We start from the raw sequence: 19,793 nt of genomic DNA, 5'->3' as shown, positions 1-19,793 counted from the left end.
ACTATTAGCAGAGTGGACAGAAGAGAAAGAAGAGAAATATGAATGTTGGACTTACTTAGACCTAACTCTTGTAGCTCAGTAGTAGTACTGCACTTGACTAGTAATGCATGTTAGAAATGATAGGCAATCTCCATATTAGAATTGTTGGGATACCGACTAAATGCAAAGAGATACCTCCTGAAAAACAAATCTGCATTGCACACCAAATAGACATGAAACCAAGATTTATTAAAATACCCTTAGCCACATTTATAATTGGAAGCCAAGTTTGCATTTCTCTGCAAATTCCAAAAAATATAGTTCTATCTCTTAAAACAAATCAACAGAAGTATCAACAGATTAGAATAAATATAATCTATCACAGAGATAGAATTCTTTGAAGAGACAATCTACATTAACTAACCAATATATATTATGTACAAAAATACACAATGTGGTGACCAGTAGTGTCGAGGGGAAAAACCGTATCATGTACACACACACATTTTCATTATGTACAAATCAATATTGGTTCCTTCGTGCTTTCATTTTAAAAATAAATACTTCATTTGGTTGAAAATGACATTTACAAATTCAACTCATGAGCATTTTTCAGTTTAGGCAAAATTAAATACGCAAACAAACTAGAAATACATATTTTTTAAAATTTAAAGGAAAAAAAAGACCTGAATTCAATTAGCTTATTACATTAAAAATATCCATGAGCATGTAAGGTTTCATGTCTTTAAAGTGCCTTCTTTCCCAAAATGTCTGCATTATTGCTCAATATCCTTTAAGATAATATCTACAGATTGATTTAATACTTATTAGAAAAGGCCACATTTTACCAAGTCAAATGGCTGACTGTTTAGGACATGCTTACACTTCCTTTCCAAGTGCTGTTAAGAGTGTCATTATTACTATTAATATGAAAATAACCACACTGATTCAGATTTGGAGTATATGTTTGAAACATGAGTACTAGTGAAAATGGAATTGTGATAAAAAGTCTTATGTATAACTCTAAAGTTTGCATAGAATTAAGTCAATTTGTCCAGCAACACAGAAATTCGAGATGGAAAAATTTAGCCTTATGCTATCATAGCAGACGACCTGGTCTGATTTATAGTTTATGACTAGCATGGCCCCTAACTAGATGGTTTTAAAGTAAAATCTCTGACAAATTGAGAAGGCCTGGAACAACCCTCCCCATACCCTTCTTAAAAACAAAATAGAATAAAATGTGAAAGAAATGCATTTCCATCACTTTTATGGATTTTTCCCTCTTTGCCTAAGTGATGAAGTGATGCTGATGTTAACAAGAGGCAGTCACAGTAGTGTCTCCCAGGGTGACAGCAGTGCTCCCTGTGCACAGGGCTGAGGAAGAAGAGGGGTGTGGCAGGATGGGGTAAGGGCTAAGGGAGACATTTGATTCTCATGATGGGGAGAGGTGTAAAAGCTGGGTCCTGGAGAATTTGTACAGATAAAGAAAAAAACTGCTGTGGAGTTGACGGAAGAGAAGGCTGAATCAGAAGTACGGAAAGGACATGAGGCTAGATGCCAAATGGCTTTTGGGAGGGCAAAGAAAGAAAATGCAGGTCCATGGACAATCAACCCCATGGAAATGAATCTGAAATTTAATGGAGTCATTAAATCAAGTACAGGCCATTTTCATGAGGATACCTGTGTTTTTCTTTTCAGCACACTGGACATTCCCATTTGTCCATTATGGATTCCTTGAGGTTCCATTAAAAAATATGCCCATGATACAGCCATGGCAAAAACCATGAACTCCCTAACAATGCATTATATCAGCAAAACATAGCATTGGCCTTGTTCAAATTTTCCTTCTCCCTGACTCATCTTTGTGTCCCTCATCCCAAGACTTGCAGTCTCATAAAGGTCCAATAAAGACAAATAACCTCATGAATCAAATGCACTTAGGTCTCAGTGTCTAGAGTGTTGCGAAGAAAATTAAACTTCAAAGCACTTGAAGTAATTTACATTTTTGTTAGGCCTGATTCATATTAGGATGCTGACTGATTTCACTTAGGTTCTGGACAGGCAGGCCAGTGCTTATTTTCCAGGCCAAAGCACGATCCCCTGAATCAAAGTCCAGGGGCGCCCTGCTTCCCATGCCAGACTAAATTAAAACTCAATGAAATGAAAAGACTATGACGAATCAGTGACCTGTTTTCTTTAAAGATTTAAAAAAATTACTCAATTTCTAATTTTAAAAGTTTCTGCCTTTTTAGGAGTATCTTAAATTGCTACTTTAAAAAGAAGTCCTTTTTTCTTAATGCTTATACTGTTCAAAGATTATACACCCAGCTGACAGTAGAATCACATTATTTATGTTTGGAGGAATTGCAGAATTATAATATTAATGATTTGGAATAGACTATCCCTTTGGTAGACCAAAAAATCCTATTCATGTCACCCTGGACAAACAGGAGAATTTTAGTAGACTTTCTCTCTCACTCAAGGATTTCATCTCAAAGGAAATGGATACCTTTGGAATATGCAGAACACAGTCTCAGTGGGGCTGAGACCACCTTCTTTAAGGCTTGGTGGTCAGATTTGAAGAAATTATTATAGGAAGGTACAAGTTGCCAGGAAAGGGAAAAATGAGCGATAGTTTAGTCAAACATATCTAAAATGTAAAGATTTTTTTTGAGTACACTTTTAGACTCTTACTCAGAAGAACAGTACAGTTTTTGAAGGCTGCATACCCCTTTTTACATATCTAATAAAAAGAAACCTGAAATTCACAATCCATCCAAGAGTTCCCAGAGAGTTCTTATTTCCTGAACACATCTATTAATCATGTCATGGAGAGGTAGAGAGTAATTTCCCTGTATATCCAGTGGTCTGTGAGAGTTTGCCTTTCATTGTGGAAAGGTAGACCTGGAAAGCTGACTCAACCGAATAACTGAAAATGAATTAATTATGAGATGGGAGTGGAAGGAAGCCCTGCAAGAGAACAATGAAGGAGAATAGGTATAACTTTGCCAAGAAGGTTGACAAACCACTGCGAATGCATGCCTAAAAATGCTTGATTCCTACTTGATATGTTAAAATAAGATAATGCTCATAATACATTCTGCACAGGTAGAATTCAGGAAAATGCACAGCCCAGTTGACAAACTAAGAATGGTAGAAGTTTGCTTGCTCCATAGAGAAGGATGCCAAATTCTTTGGGGGTGAATCTCTGCCAAAAACTAGGGGCTCTTTGAGTTTGCAAGCACAGTGCTATCAAGTTTCACACCAAGCATAAGAAGAAGAAAGAAAAAAGTGAAAAAGTAAAGAGAGAAATAGGATCTGTGTATAGAAGAGAAAACAGACTAGAGATTCTTACTGTGTTTAAGATTTAAAAATAGAAAATTGTATGAGCATAAAAAGAATTTAGAAGACTAAATCAATGTCTTTATCTACCACTTCCATATGAAAAAATTGTGATTAAGTCAGACTTCCCAAGATCATAGAATGGAGAAGATATCCATTAACAAGTACTTCAAAGGTGTAATATGCAATAAAGTCTGCAGTTCACTTGACCTTTTGACTGAAGTGAACCACCTTGTAAGAAAAGGGAAGGGTGAGAAGAAAAGTGTCCTCTTTGTCACCATTTATCACCAGGATAGTTGGAAGAGGGACTAGGGATAGAGGGAAATGAATCCAATAAGTTCCATTTGAGGACAGATGACCTACTGAGTGATGTGTGATTTGCCTCTCTAATCTCTTATGCTAATTAACTGCATGTTGGTTTAAGAGACTGTCAGTTAGTTGCCATTTTAATATTGTCGTATTTCCAACTACACCAATTTATCAAATGCTAAATTTATATCAAACTATTCATTAAGAGTCTTGGAACAAATAAGGCTACTGAATTGGTTTCAAGTTTGATATATTAAATTCTCTTAAGTCCACAGCTTCCAGCAAAGTGTTGCTCTGAGAGTTTGCCTACTCTTTGGGAAGGGAAATGAACTGTGCAGCTAAAATTCAGTGCTACTAACAAGGTGTCAACAGCTGAAATGACACAAAATGGACTTCTCAGTCATATACAGCTGTGTAACTGAGTCTAGTTATGCCTGGATTCATTTGCTAATGGAGTTATAAATATTGTTTTGCAAGTCTAAAGCTGCTGAGGCCAGCTTCTGAAGGTGTTTTTCTTTAAACCATTTCTGCAGTGATAAGGTTTCCAAATAGCTGGATTGTTTCTCTCTATAGCTTGAAAATGGACCTATATCCAAGTTATTTGCATTTCAGAAAGGTAAAAAATGATCCATTCTTTTCCAATTCTATCATTTTGGCCAAATAGACTCGCTGCAGCTTTGGTGCAGATTTCTTTGTAACAACAAAGTAATAGACATGAGTGAAAGTCATTTCTATATTCAGTCTACTGTCTTCAGTTGTAGGATACCAAAAAGCAAAATAGTTATAAGAAATATGGTCTTCAAGGTCTTCTGGAAGTTCCAAACATTAACCAACTGTTGCTAAGTGAATCCAGGATAAGGACATTTTAAAGGTGCAGCATGTTTCCTGCTATTATCACATAACTTCTTGCATGTAGCTTTTTCAAAATTAATATTTTCAGGACAATCTTTGGCTCTTTCAAATCCACTCTCTAAAAGTTGCCTCATTTATGCTAAAGTCTCAAGTCTTATTTGTTCACCTCTATCTTGCTCATATCCATCATTTGTCACAGCTGTTCAAATTCTTAAAGCGCCTGAGACTTTTACAATGTTGGATTTCACAGCCTGTCCATTTTTGTGATTCAGGAATAAACTATTTTGTGGATTACCAATTGTGCTGATGTTTTTCTTCCCCCCTAATCCACCCTTTGGCTACTCACTTTTTTTCTGACTAGAATAAGCAGGGTCAAAGAAAAATGAAGCTCAAATCTAACAGACAGTTCTTGCTAGCAATTCATAAAGGCAATTTACACTACTTTATAAAATCTGATATTTGGAAAAAAACCACTATATTTTTTGAAACTCCTTGCTCTTCTCCCCTCTCCTCAGCCATTACCATGGAAAGCCTCAAACTGATTATATCTTTGTTTGGGAGGTGGTATCACATAACAGGCTGATTTAGGATGTTAGGGAGAGAAGATGTTCACTCATCAATGTTAACAGTCAGGTTACTGGGAACTTCCCTCCATACACCGACTAGGTGCGGTGTGCTCTGCTGCTGAATGTAAGGATGCTAGGCAAGGGAGAAGTCCAATCAGAAAAGAGAAAACGCAACTTTCAAGAAAGCAAAAATAACATTAGAAAACTCCCCAGTTGCAAGAAGCACTGACTATAGAGAGATGTGTAATCACAGGCCATCTGGAAAAAAAATCACTTAAAAAATATACTTTTACAACCTTCTGCTCCATCATGGTCCTTGGAGGAACCCTAGCAACTACTCTATCATGCTGAAGGTGTCCAATACCACCACAGCATTTTATTCCTTCTTTCAGTTTCTCTAGTTTTCCCACCAGCAGCATAAGTGCTTTTCATTTATGAAATGGAGGCTTACAGAAAAAGGAAGCACCTTTTTAATACAAGCTCAGCACGTTTCCGGCTTGTATTATCCTTATCCTTACAAGGAGAGGATGGGGGGCAGGGGGGAGGGGAGGGGAAGATCAGCACTCAATCTGATATTCAACTCCTCAATCATGTCGGTAATTTGTTTCTGCTAAACATTTAAAGGTATAATAGCACCACATTCTGCTTCCCAGATTCATAAATTCTATCCCCTTAATTCCTAGGCAGATGCAGTGAGCATTTGATATCAGAGAGAGAACTCAAGGCATCTTTTGGGCAGCAAAAGACCTGTGACTCCTGGGTCATCCACTTCTATCATCGTATGTTCATTTCTACTTGGCCAAACTTGCCATTATTATCATTTTGGTAAATTGTTTCTTCTTGGGCTAAAAGACATATAGGACATTTCCTTTTAACTTTTTGACATCTCATAGGACTGAAGCTTTTTACCTAACATGTTTGAATATCTCAATTCTTTAGTGCTAGTGTAAAATATATTCGTGTACTTGATGATTATTGCCAGTTGCTCCTGGCAGTTGCTGTTATTAAATTCTGCTTTCACATATAATACATTTTGGCTAGCAAGAGATCAAGGTGTTGGAAAGTTAAGGTTTATCAGAGTCTTACTAGTAAGTCATGTGTATCTGCTTGAACACGAGCCAGCATTCATGACTGCTATTCTTTCTAAATCAGACAGGGTTGTGTCCCAAAGCAGTCGCGCATCCCCTGCTTGCCTGAAGTTGTCAAGCTCCTAAGTGTATTCCATTACTTCCTCCCTATGAAATGTTTAGACACACCTTTTGCATTTCACACTCTCAAACTGCATTTCAGAGAGATCCTTTTTGAGGCCTCCAGATTGTTTTAGATGACCCACTTTGAACAAACTCTAGTGACACCAATTTAAGTTTGAACAGGAGGCTATGTCAATAACGTGGTTCCTCTGTGGAGTTGGGAGGGGGCATTCCAGAAATTTAATGCATGGTCCAAACTGGATTAGAATTTTGGGGACTCTGCCATGATGTCTGCAAGTGCCAATTCACTTTGCTATGTTTGACTGATGTTATGGAACCATTGATTTCCTCCACGAAGGCAAGCAAACCTCAATTTTTAGAAATAAGTATTTTACCGCCAATTCCTAGTCTGTCAACTAAGATGAAGTCCAGCTTGGGTTGTATTTCTCTAACTCTGAGATTAAATGTTTCCACTCATTATGCTTCAACATTGGTTCCCCTTGAGAGCATGCCCTTGCAGGTTTACATGGTCAAAGTGACAGACCTGCTTCCTTCAGTGGTTTTCTTGTTAGCCTCCTACTTAGAGACCTGAAGTGCCTACAGTGATACCATTGAAAGCCTCCTGCTGCTCTCTCCCATCAAGTCTATCAGGATCCATAATGGTCTAGCCTTAAATGCTGTTCTCATTGAACTCAGAGATGATTTCCATGACAAGGGCAGAACAGGTACTTTCTTCTGCATGATAATATTAGAAGAAATATCATGAAGCACAGGGGAGGCTGTAAGTGGAATTTGTTCTAAAATGATGAAATTCCCTGGTTTTCTTCACAATTAAGGGAAAATGAAAAGAAACCATACTAGAAAGCAGTATGAAAAGCTGCTTGCTTGCAAGCAACTTCAAGCCCTTTTAATCTTGGAATGAAATTTTTGAGTTCTGTTTTAGGTATTCTATTTTAATTGTCTCATCTTTATTTTCTGAATAAAAGAAAAACCTAACCATGCTACTGTATTCCTTTTTTGAACTGTTAAGAGAAGGTGGTTAGCACCTGCATGAATATGGCTTCTGTGACCTGACTGTGTATTCTTGATTCCCAAGATCAGCATTATAGTAGAATTCAGTGCTGCTTGGATTAGCTGAATCTAGTGTAAGGGTCCCTGAGAGGGCTGATGACTGACAGGTATATCCTAGGGAGACACTCAGACACCTACCAAGTTAAAAAAAAAAAAGGTTTTGGGAAAATGCTGAGCAAAGGGCAGGCCACATATGGCATTTGGATCAAGAAGGAATTCAGGGTTCTTGCTCATTTCTAGACCGTCCTCCATCAACTGGAGGAAACAGTTTAGACCTCTCTCTTTCAAGGCCTAGAAATGACACTTTGATCCTGTTCTCAATTCACCCCAGCCCTTTCTCCTCACACAAAATAGATTAAAGGGCAGGTGGGGTTTGAGGAAAAAAATGTCTGGGAGAGAGGTCCAAGGTGGTGTCCCTCTGTTACTCAAGGGAATTGGTTATACCAGTTCCCAGGGTCAGAAAAAGCTGCCATACCACTCAAAGTTTAACGTTAATCACCTTCTTTAAATTTTTATATAAAGAACTTTTTTCCTGCACTTTTTGACATCAAAGACCCCTGCTTTTCACTACTTCATGGGTCAATCAGACAAGGTCACAATAAAAGGCTGAGAACAGCATCTGCTCTCCTGTTTGGAAACTGCCTCCTGGGGCAGAGGAAGAAGTCCAGCTGCAAAGCCATAGAAGATGACATAGAGCTAAGCTGCATGTCAATAAAGCATTACTCACTCCTGCACAGTATGAAGTATGACAGGTGCTTTGCCTCCACGGCTGTCCATGTGCAGGTATCATTGTTTCTCCTGGGACTGGGGCCACAGAATCCCTGCTTGTTCAGGAAACTACACTGAACTGACATAAAAAGAAAACAATGGACCTCACTTAATGGCTGATGTCAACTCCCTGTATCATACCTTGAAGTTTATGGCTATGTCTTCCCCTCTCTACTTATGTACAATTCCATTTTCTCTTCTTTTCATTGCATGAATAACAACAGAAACATCATTCCCATATCCGGGAAAGACATGGTCTTGGACCTCTTAAACTAGTTTTGATAAGCTTCAACTTTTTTTGGTGGCAAAGATGCTTCAGGATCTTGCCGCAACAAGATCAGAATTAAGACCAATAATCAAAATTTGCAGTGTATAAACACCAAAGCTTGAGCTCTCCCAAGGTCACTGTCATAAAAGGTCTTTTTCTTCTTCTGTGACAAGTAATCAAGCTTGGGTTAAGTGGTTAGAAGTTTTGAAGTCTCAGCTTCTTTAAAAATTTGGAAAATCTTGGTATTCCCTCTGATCTTACAGCAGAGAAGATGCTGGACTTCTACAAAAAAATAATGATCAAATACTCCTCAATGTTCCCTTCAATAGCTTTTCATTGTTCCTGTGGCTAAATAAGGGATTTCTGTAAGAAGGTATGGGGTGCTCTCTGCAGATGACCTCAGAAAGAGATGAGCAAAACAAACATGCAGTAACAATCTTCTAAGAACTTTCTGTAGGACTGGTGTTGCTAAGGACATCCCCACTGGTATCATCTTCATGTGTCTCCATTCTAGTTGGTGCTCACACTGGCTTCCTTCTGACGCAATCTTTCTTTCTGTTGTTTAAGAAAAAAAAGTGGATTTATTATTTCTCAACTTTTCAACTTTCTGAAAATACAATAAGCATACGTAGTCTAGAATGCTAAGTAGGGTTGTACCAAACACCTTAGAGATGAGAGTGTTTGTACCCTTTTCCCTAAACCCTTAGTTACCTGTTCCCCCAATCTATGACCCTTAGTCTCCAAACATATGACAAAATGAGCAATTTTCCATTCAACCAACTATATCCAACCAGAACACTGACTCTTGCCATGCTAGGTTCAGGAGATGTTGGACTGCTCTGCTTTCTTTTGTGTCAAAGACCCTAATTGGATAGTGCTATTTAAAGACACCCCTCTTACACTGATGGAATTAGGGAATGCTCAAAAAATAGCTTTTAGGAAGTCTAAATAGTATCTGCATACGATCACCTATGCAAAATGGAAGACGGCCAGATTGAGTCTATGCAGAAGGGCAGAAGCTCCCATTTTTGTCATGGATGTTCTGCTCTGTTCTTTCTGAGCTGCCATCCCAGGGACAGGCTTCCGAAGGGAAAGAGGTTAGATGTTTTCCAGGAAGATGTGAAAACAAACAAGAGTATACGTGCGAAGCAGGTGTAGCTCAGTGGCTGCACGCCTGCGTTGCATGTATGAGGTCCCGGGTTCAATCCCTGGTACCTCCAAGGAACAAAACAAAACAAAACCCCAAAAACTAAGAGTATACAAAATGGAAACACAGACTCCCACTGTGACTCCTAATAAGTAAATATATTAAGCATAGTATGGATGAGTATGCCTTACTCTTAGGGCAAACAGGAGGCTAAAAAGGAAAAGAAAAAAGCACACGCCTTTGGAAAGCACAGGGACAGAGAGATGCCCCTTGAGTACTGGTCCTCAGCTGCCTGTGATCTATGAGACAAAATGTTGCAGTGAATATTAAATTGGCCTAGATACAAATTTAAGATGTATTTTAAACACCCATCTTTGGTTTATAAACTTGAATTAGGGATCAGTTTACAAGCTCTTCCCTAATTTTCCTTCAAAACAAACAATGAAACCAAACCAAACAAACAATAGCCATAAGCAGAGGATCACAACTGGTTGTTTGCTCACAACTGGGGGTGGCGTGGGTCAACCTGTAAAAGAATGCCACAGTAAACCCATTCCCTCTGCCTTGGGGAACAATGTTTGGTTGTAAAAGTTAGGATAGAGTTCCATATGAGTGGCCTGGTATAGCACAATGAGGGAGGAAGATAAAAATCAGGGTTGCTCTCCTTGTCCTGGAAAATCATACAAATGAATGTAATGGACACACAGGATATGTCCATTTAGGCTGGTAACCTTGGCTCTGCCTGACTAAGCTTTTTGGCTCTGACTTCTCCATGGTTTATTTATCATTCATCTACCTTAAGTCACCAGCATTAAGCTGCTGATGAACGGGGTTATCATAAGAGACAACATGGTCAGTTCACAGAAATAATCTTACTTTACAACTCATGCTCCACTTAGGTCTTGAGAGGATTTAAAGCAGCTGGCAGCAAGTACTTATAATACAAAATGATAAAATAACTAGTTTGGGCTATCAGGGCACAGGGAACGTGGAGTCTGAAAATCAAAAGGAGGACAGTGATACTCCCACTTAATACTCATTGCTGTTCCCCATCCCAGGGTCAACCAAAGATGCTGGAATTAGTAATAATTAGAAAAATGTCTTATTGAACTCTTAATGTGTTAGGCACTTTACATGTGTTTTCTCAGTTAAGCCTTGTAGCAGTTTGATATAATTGATGAATTCCAAAAAGAAATATTGGATTATGCTTGTAATCTGATCTGTACCTGGGTATGATTAAGTTACGATTACGGTGTTGAGTCCCAACCCAGTCCCCACCCCTTGGTGGGTGGGAACTCACAGATGAAAGGCACAGCCGAAGAACTGCGTTGAGGACTTTTAATGTTGGAGTTTTGATTTCGGAGTTTGACTTAAGCTGGCGCTCTGGGAATTAAGCTCACAGAGGAAAGAGAAGCCAGCCCCAGGAAGGAACAAACCTTGAACCCAGGGAAAAGCAAGCCCCAGAAACTTAGGACCCCAGGAAACCTGAATTCTCACAGATGTTGGCAGCCATCTTGCTCCAAATAGACTTTGGTGGGGGAAGTAACTTGTGCTTATGACCTGGTATCTGTAAGCTTCTACCCCAAATAAATACCCCTGATAAAAAGCAGCCAATTTCTGGTATTTTGTATCAGCACCCCTTTGACTGACTAATACAAGCCTCAAAGTAACCCTAAAGCAAAGGTAATATAATTGCCCTACTTTCACTGAAGAGAAACTGAGGCCCAAGGAAGTTAAATAGCATCACTAAAGTTTTACAAACTATTAAGTTGCAGAGCTGGGAACTGCACCCAGGCAGTTTGGACCCAACCTCTTTGGTTCCCAACCATTTAGCTATTATGACTGTTTTCTATAACGTATGGGTAGAGACGTTGGAGGACAACTGTCCATTAGAGCTAGGAAGGTTGACTAGACTGGTAGATCCAGCCCAGGGATAGATGTCAGGGGACCCAGATTCTGGTTCTGACTATTATGATCCATTTGACTGGTGCCCCTAGGTAGGCTCTGTCTTTCTGCAGCTCAATTGTTAAAACTATCAGAATAATCCCTGACCGCTATTTAACAGGGAAAAGGAAATGATGAGTGTGAAAAAGCTTTAACCATTTCAGGAGAAAGGTGCTTTGAGAAAGGAGGTATCATGGTGTGGGCTGTGATGTGGAAAATGTGAAATGCCAGGTGACTAAGTTTGGTTAGAAATGACTTTTGTTGAGTTTGCAGAGAGAAAGCATGAAACTGTGTTTTGCTTTTTTCTCTTTTCCCATACTTTTTTACCATATGCTACTCTGGGGTGGTAATTGAGAGTCTGGATACTACCTGCCATTCCTCTGAGCTTTATCCTTTAAATCCAGACATACTCCTGGGTGGTTACATTACTCCAGTAATAATGAAAAATCTTCAGGTTATGTTGAAAAATGTATCTCACCAGACTAGCTGTGGGGTTGATTTTCTTTGTTTCCACTTTCTTCTCTGATGTCAACTTGCTGATTGATTCTTGAGCCATTTTTAATCTGAAATAGAAATAGAAATAGGGAGTAGAGAGGGGAGATGAGAAAAGAAAGGTAGAGGGAGAAAGGAAAAGGAAGAAAAGAATGAAAAATGAAGAACTCAGGTTAAACAGAAATTCAATTGCTTTTAAATTAACCAATCAGGAGTTCTAAAACACAGGAATGGTTTTTCAATGTTTTTTCATTATGAAATTCAAACTCCAATTATGTTGAAGGCTTCTTATGAAGTCTGTGTGTTTGTGAAGGAGGCAATTGCTTCTGATGAATGGATTTCTAGGTGTATCCACTTTACTCTCAGTGTACTGTCTCACTTGTGATCCATTCAGGAGACACGCTGAGACAATTTTGAAAGTTGACGTTTTGGGGAAAAATAGGAAAACTACAATTATTAAAATTTACCAGTTCATATCAAGAAAGTGAACACACAACCCACAAAATGGGGGAAAATATTTCCAAACCATATATCTGATAAGGTACTTGGATCCAGAACATATAAAGAACTTTTACAATTCAACAATGAAAGAAGGCTAACAACCAGTTTAAAAACGGGGAAAGAATTTGAACTAACATTTCTCTAAAGAAAATATACAAGTGGCCAATTAGCACTAAAGATGCTCAACATCATTAGTCACTAGAGAGATGCAAATCAAAACCATGAGTCACCACTTCACACCCACTATGGTGGCTCAAATAAAAAAGACAATCAACAATAAGTGCTGATGAAGATGTAGAGAAAGTGGAACTCTCACACATTGCTGGTGAGGTGGTAAAATAGTGTACTCACTTTAGAATACAGTGTGGCAGTTTCTCAACCTGTTAAACGTAGAGTTACCATAAGATACACCAGTTTTGCTGTTAGGTGCATATATTCCCTAGAAAACTGAAAACATATGTCCATACAGAAATTTTTACATGAATGTTTTAGAAGCATTATTCATAATAGCCCCAAAGTGGAAAAAACCCAAATGTCCATCAACTAATGCCCATATTCTTTTAGTTAGGCTCCATCTCTTCTTGCCCCATCCTGAGCCTCACCGTGTGCTGGGGGCAGAGGTGAGAAGAACAAAATGTGGTAAATCCATATAATGGCATATGATTAGGCCATCAAAAAGAATGAAATACTAATACATGCTACAACATGGATGAACCTCAAAAACATTATGCTAAGTGAAAGAAGTCAGACACAAAAGGGGAGATTACATTGATATGAAATGTCCAGAATAAGCGAACCCATTGAGACAGAAAGTAGATTAGTGGTTGCCATGGGGCTGGGGGAAGGAGGGAATGGGAAGTAACTTCTAATGACAGGATTTCTTTTTAGTGTGATGAAATATCCTAAAATTGGGTAGTGGTGATGATTGCACATTATAAATATATTAAAACTACTGAGTTTCACACTTCTAAAGGTCAATTTGATAGTACATGATTTATGTCTCAATAATTGTATTTTTAAAAATCTCATCAATTCAACAAGATATTATATTTCTTACCTATCAGACTGGCCAATCTAAAAGCCAGACAATAGGAACAGTTAGTGAGGATGTGGGAAGTGGGAACTGCCACACAGTGCAGTAGGGAGCATAAACTGGTACAGCTGCTTTGACGATGCCAAGTAAAACCTAAAACACACACACCTTTTGAGTCATCAATTCCTCTTCTAGGGGGATGCCCAAAAGAAACTTGTGCACATATGCACAGGGTTTTCAGTGTGACATTACCTAAGTAGTGAAAAACTGGGAAACAACCTAAAGGTCATCAATAGGGTAATAGATAAATTATTATAGCAAAAAAAATAGCCAACATTTATTTGTGCCAAGTACTGTTCTACCTATTTTATTTGAAGTAAATCATTTAAGACAATCCCATGAGACAGAAACTTTTATTATTCCCACTTTACAGGTCCTCACCACCATGCAATGCTGCTTATGTACTTTATACATTCAATAGAAAATGGTATAAAAATCAAAGAAAACAATTAGATCTATGAATTCAACAATTACAGATATCAGAATTGTGACATTAAGAGGGTGAGGAATTTTGCAGAAGAGGCAATCCAGCACAAGGGTTAAGAGCTTGGGCTTTAGAACCTGACTGTGGAGATTAATTTTAAGCTCCAGCACATATTAGCTTTGTCACCATGGACAAGTAACATTTCTGTGTGCCTTGATTTTCTAAAAGGGGGGTAATATAGTATCTGTTATAAAGTCATTGCAGAAATTGAGATAGGATGGCTCCACAGTAATCTCTCAAATATCAGTAACTACTATTACTGTACATGTAATATGCTACAGTGTGTATGTTTAAAATAGCATCCAGAAAACAATATTGCTCACAGATGTATGCAGTTGTCAATAAACATATGTACACACATCTATCTATATTTATTACAGACACAGATATACAGATAAAATATTAAAAACCAACTAGAAAGATACTAATTTCATGATAGAGAGAATTGTTGGAAAATGAGGGAAGAAAATGAGACATGGGGGGCATAGTATGGAAAATAGAACTTTTTCATTTTAGGTGGTACTAGGGATTGAACCCAGGACCTCGTACATGGGAAGCAGGTGCTCAACAACTGAGCTACACCCTCTCCCCTAAAATACTTCATATTTATTAGTTTAAAAATCAAAGAATAGGGTCTAAGCTTTTCTCTGATCTAATGAGGGCCCATGGATTTCAACTGCTCTGGTATTTCTCTGCTTCTATGGAGACGCTTGGCAGAGTGAGGGCTCTATGCCCCACAGAGGCTTTCAAGAACCAGCAAGACCTGGCAGAAACATCTTAAAGTTCCAGAAAACAGTTAAAGGACAGCAGCAGTAATTGAAATCAAGCCCTGAATCAAGAAAAAGTAATAGGGTAAGAACTGATTCAAGAAAAAGGCTACTTAAAAGCAACAGGGGAAAAGGGGAAGCTGCGTTGGGGGTGAGGGTGGGGTATTATATGGGAATTCTCTATACTTTCGATGTACTTTTTCTGTATGGTTAAAACTTGCCTAAACATAAAATTTATTATTACAAACTAAAAGAGTCATAGGAGCTCATGTCCTGGCCATTGCCCCCACCCCAGCCAGCTCAGCACAGAGCCAGCTGGTGCTTCCTGTGTGGCTTCCTTGTTCTGGTTTCAGGAGGAGCAGAGTAACCCTGTGCACATGCTGGGTGCAGGCATGTCTGGCCCAGTCTCTCTGGTGGTGGCCTGTGATTTGCTGTCTCAGAACTTGTCCTGTGGATAGAGGGCAGCTCACTGAGCTCTCCTACAGAAGCCTGTGGGAGAGTGTCAAGTGGTTGCCTGAGGCAAGGGACTGCTGGCTGTGAGATAGAGAGGGCAGCGCCCAGACTGTGAGGCAACTGTTTCCTAGGGAAGAGGGGACATTCATACTGTATAAATGGGGGAATCCTGAGGGCCACAAATGCAGGCCCAAGACAAGACAGAGACATAGAAAGCATCAGGGTGGCACTGATACTTTGGCCTGGACCTATTCTCCAAACTCACTGTATAGATGAGAACTGAAGGAGAGTACTTTCATAGGTCGGGAAGGGTGCTTTCATTTTTTTCCTTCTTATAGTTTGTGTGTGTGTGTGTGAGCTCCTGGCATTCAAGGAAAGCATAACAACCTTAAGGAACAGATGCCTCAGAGTATAAATTCTAGTGATAACATATTAAAATATCAAAATGTTCAGGTTTCTAAAAAGAAGCAATACATACCAAGAAACAGGAAGTGATGGCCCAGGCAAAGGAGAAAATTAAAGCATTAGAAACCACCAATGAAGAGGACCAGATCTCGGATATAGCAACCAAAGACTCACAAAAATGAACTTCTAGTTACTAGCACAATTATGAAAATGTTCTTTCATGAATTGTAACAGAAGTACCACACCAATGCAAGGTGTTAATAATAAGGTGGTATATGGGAACTTTGTATTTTATGTATGCGTTTTTTGTAATCAAATTATCTAATAATAATAAATAAAAAGGTCCTAAATATGCTCAAAGAGCATATAATAGAAATCATAGAAAAGAACTAAAGGAAATCAGGAAAACGATAGATGAATACAAAGAGAATATCAATAGAGAGGTGGAGATTAGGAAAAGGAACCAAATAGAGCTGAATACCCCAGTTATTAGAAAATAAACATTCCCTAGCATTCAACAGCAGATTGGAACTGGCAGAAGAAGGAATCAGAGAACCTGAACATAAGACAATTGAAATTATCCAGGCTGAGGAGCAGAAGGAGGAAACAATGAAGAAAAATGAACAGAGCTGAGGAAGCTGTGGGACACCATCAAGTGTACCAATATATACAATGTGAGAAGAGAGAGAAAAGGACAGAGACTATTCAAAGAAAAAAATGACTGAAAACTTCCCAAATTTAATGAATGACATGAATATACACATCCAGAATGTTCAATGAACTCCAAACAAGATAAACTGAAATACAACCATATTGTGGCACATTATAAGCAAACTGCTAAATGCCAGAGATAAAGAATTCTGAAAGCTGCAAGAGAGAAGCAGTGTGTCAGGTACAAGGGAGCCTCAATAAGTTCAAGTGCCTATTTCTCATTGGAAACCATGGCAGCAAGGTGATGGGATGCCATATTTAAGATGCTAAAAGCAAAAAACTGCCAACCAAGAATTCTGTATCTCGTAAAACTGTCTTTCAAAAATGAGGGAGAGACTAAGATTGCCCCAGATAAACAAAAACTGAGGGAGTTAATCACCACTAGATCAGTCCTACAAAAAGTGCAAAAGAGAATTCTGCAGGTTGAAAGGAAAGGATTAAAGCTGCATGAGGAAAAAAGATCTTCAGTAAAGGTAATGGCAAGAGTAAATATGAATGCCAGTACATTGTATTTTTGGTCTGTAACACCACTTTTTACTTCTTACAGAATCTAAAGGGCAAATACATAAATGTAATGAGAAATCAGTGGTTTTGGCCTCATGTAATTTATGACAAGAATTACATAAAGGTGTATGGGAGAGTAGAGAGATAAAAAAACATAGTTTGTGTGTACTATTCAAGTTAAGTTGGTTTCAAAGCAAATAAGATATTATGGGTTTAAGATGTTAAATTTAAGTCCCACGGTAAGTAAAAAGAAATTACTGGAGAATATGCAAGCCTCAGTAGAGAGAGAAATTAAGAGTACAGGCTACCAGGGTGGGGGGTCTGAGGTAATGTGGAGTTAATGCAAAACGGTGTAGGGTTTCTGTTTAGGAAGATGGGAAAGTTTTAGTAATGAAAGGTGGTAAGGGTACCACAACTTAGTAAATATTATTAATCCCAATGAATGGTATCCTTGGGAGTGCTTGAGATGTTGTATGTATGTTCCCGTAACAAAAAACAAAAAACAAAAAACAAAAAAAAAAAGAAAGAAAAAGAGCAACTAAAGATACAATGATAATTAAAGGCAATACATGATCCTGAATTGGATCTAACAAGGGAGGAAAGAAGGCTCAAAAGGACATTATTGGGACATATGAAAAAGTGGGAAAATAGTCTGTATATCAATGTTAAATTTCTTGAACTTGATAATGTCACTTAAGATGGCTACATAAGCGAACAGCCTTGTTCTTAGGAAAGGTATATGGCAGTGTTAAGGGTTCAGGAGCATGATGCACAGCCTACACTCAAGTGATCAGAAAATGGATTAATAGACAAGGAGACAGATGCATAGAAAGGTGGACTGATAGACTGATGGGTCAATAGAGAGAATGATAAAGCAAATGTGCCTAATATTAAAAGTGGTAGATTTGGGTATCTGAGTGGAAAGGGATATGTTGGAGTTTTCCGTATAGGATTTGTATACTTTTTGTAACTGTCCTGTAAATTTGAAAGCATTTCAAAATTTTTTAAAAAATCAAAGAATATTTGAAAAAATGTTATTTGTTAATTCTAAGTGGTAGGAACATATATGTTATATTATATTAATATATTGTATCTTTCTTTATTTTAAATTTTTTCCCAGAAATTAAAAAAATATTAAATATTTAAAGATTCACCAACTTACTAACCCTTTAAAAAACGAATCTATTTATTCTTCAGGTCTTTAAATAAAAAGAGTTTTGTGCAATATTAATCACATTCTTACTAACATCTGTAAGTGCTTGAGTGGGTTAGCTTTCTGCTTAGCTTATTTTACATAATTTGCCTAAAATATACACTAAGTAATCTAATTTCCCTGCATACACGTGGGGGTTAATTACAATGAATTTACATATCTACTTGTGAATCAGAAAAGAAATAAAATGAGACAAAAATGAGCAATGATTTACAAAGCCCAAGGAGAAACACACTGGCAAATTGCCATGAAAGTGGGTATTTTTCAACATGGGCATAGGCCTGATGTATACAACCACATTGCAAAAATAGCTATGATTATACTCACACACAAAAAAAGAGTATACGAAAAGGATCAAATCAAGGTCAGACTACATTGGAGCCTTAGGCGATTAAGGAATTTGCAAACCAAGATGATGGCACTGTAAATAAAAGCCCACAGTTTATAGCCTCTACTCTTTCTAGCTTCCCTCTAGCCAGATTTCAAAGTGACTCTTTAAACCTTTTTCCAATGGAATGGTTTAGAATTACTGTTAGTGGGTTCCCTCACTTGCAGGAAAAATTTTTTTTGGTCATCTTTTGTGGAAGGAGTTCCTTTTCACCTTTGATTTCTGGTCTTTTCTTGCAGTGTTAGTATTATGTCATGTTCTTACTCAACATTTGCTCATTACTCAGCGATCCTGCAACCACTCTCCATGCTCTCTGAAAATCTGGGTGGTGGTGGGAGTTGGGCATGCAGTGGGGGTTATATTAACCTATAGCTTTGTCCCCACCACAATCCTTTTTTTTAATGGCCAGTGGCTGGTCCACAGGCTACAGCAGTCATATACATCCCTGACTTCCTAGGACAAATCTCATCTCAGTGGTTGAGAGTCCTGATCTTCTCCAAATGTTCTCACTTGATTATTATGTCTCCTTTTCACAGGAAACTCTTGCAAATCTTCAAGAATGGGGAGAAGGCATAGCTTGGTACAAGTAGATTCAGCATCAGTCAGACTTGATTAAAATTTTACCAGTTTGGGAACTTGGGGCAAGTTTATTAGCTTCTTGTGGCAGTTTGAGATTATTTATGAATTCCAAAAAGAGATACAGATTATGTTTGTAAACTGGTCTATTCCTCTGGGCATGATACCCTTTGATTGATTTAAATTCAAAGGCTTTACTTTTACTTCATTAAATCAAGATTAGGGTTTTGCTTTGACCACATCATTAGGGCATACAGGGCTGAGTCCCCGCCCCCTTATGGGCTATATAAAACAACACTGACACAGAGTAGATACACGGAGGAAGAGAGCCAGCTCCATAGACACAGCAGAGGCCCCAGGAGGAGAGATGAGCTATTCGCCTGATAGTTTACAGTGAAGAGAACAGACCACCTGAGCCCAGAAAGAAATGAACCCTGGGAAGAGAGATGAGCCCTATGCCAGCCTACAGCTGAGATCAGAAGGACATGGAGCCTTAAGAGGAAAGAGGAAGGCTGAACCCTGCAGACATCACCCTCCATCTTGCTTTACACATGGCAACAATGTCTGGTAAGGAAGTAACTTGAATTGGACTCTTTAGGGCCTTGTAACTGTAAGTTTTTACCCCAAATAAACACCCTTTATAAAAGCCAACAGATTTCTGGTACTTTGCATTAGCACCCCTTTGACTGACTAATACACTTCTCTAAATTTCAGTTTCCTCACCTATTAAATAGAGGTTTTCTCACCTATAAAATAGAGGTTAATAT

The 19,793-nt window shown here is 38.3% G+C and overlaps 1 protein-coding gene across 3 annotated transcripts in view; it reads right to left on the bottom strand.

Annotated features, from left to right (window-relative positions):
• Positions 1-207: 207 nt before the first annotated feature.
• Positions 208-19,793, bottom strand: part of FMN1 (formin 1) — a 451,599-nt gene continuing 432,013 nt past the window's right edge. For all 3 annotated transcript variants that reach the window (XM_058293858.2, XM_058293860.2, XM_004455353.4), the window contains 2 exons: positions 11,918-12,002; positions 208-8,903 (listed from right to left, as the gene is read on the bottom strand). In XM_058293858.2, the coding sequence (XP_058149841.1) occupies positions 8,859-8,903; positions 11,918-12,002 (130 nt within the window). In that variant the 3' untranslated portion in view covers positions 208-8,858. The remainder of the gene's footprint in view (positions 8,904-11,917; positions 12,003-19,793) is intronic.

This window comes from Dasypus novemcinctus, chromosome 3 (assembly GCF_030445035.2).
Source record: "Dasypus novemcinctus isolate mDasNov1 chromosome 3, mDasNov1.1.hap2, whole genome shotgun sequence".
Taxonomy (NCBI): domain Eukaryota; kingdom Metazoa; phylum Chordata; class Mammalia; order Cingulata; family Dasypodidae; genus Dasypus; species Dasypus novemcinctus.
The sequence above is the reverse complement of the archived record's forward strand: the minus strand, read 5'-3'. Positions and strand labels throughout refer to the sequence as shown.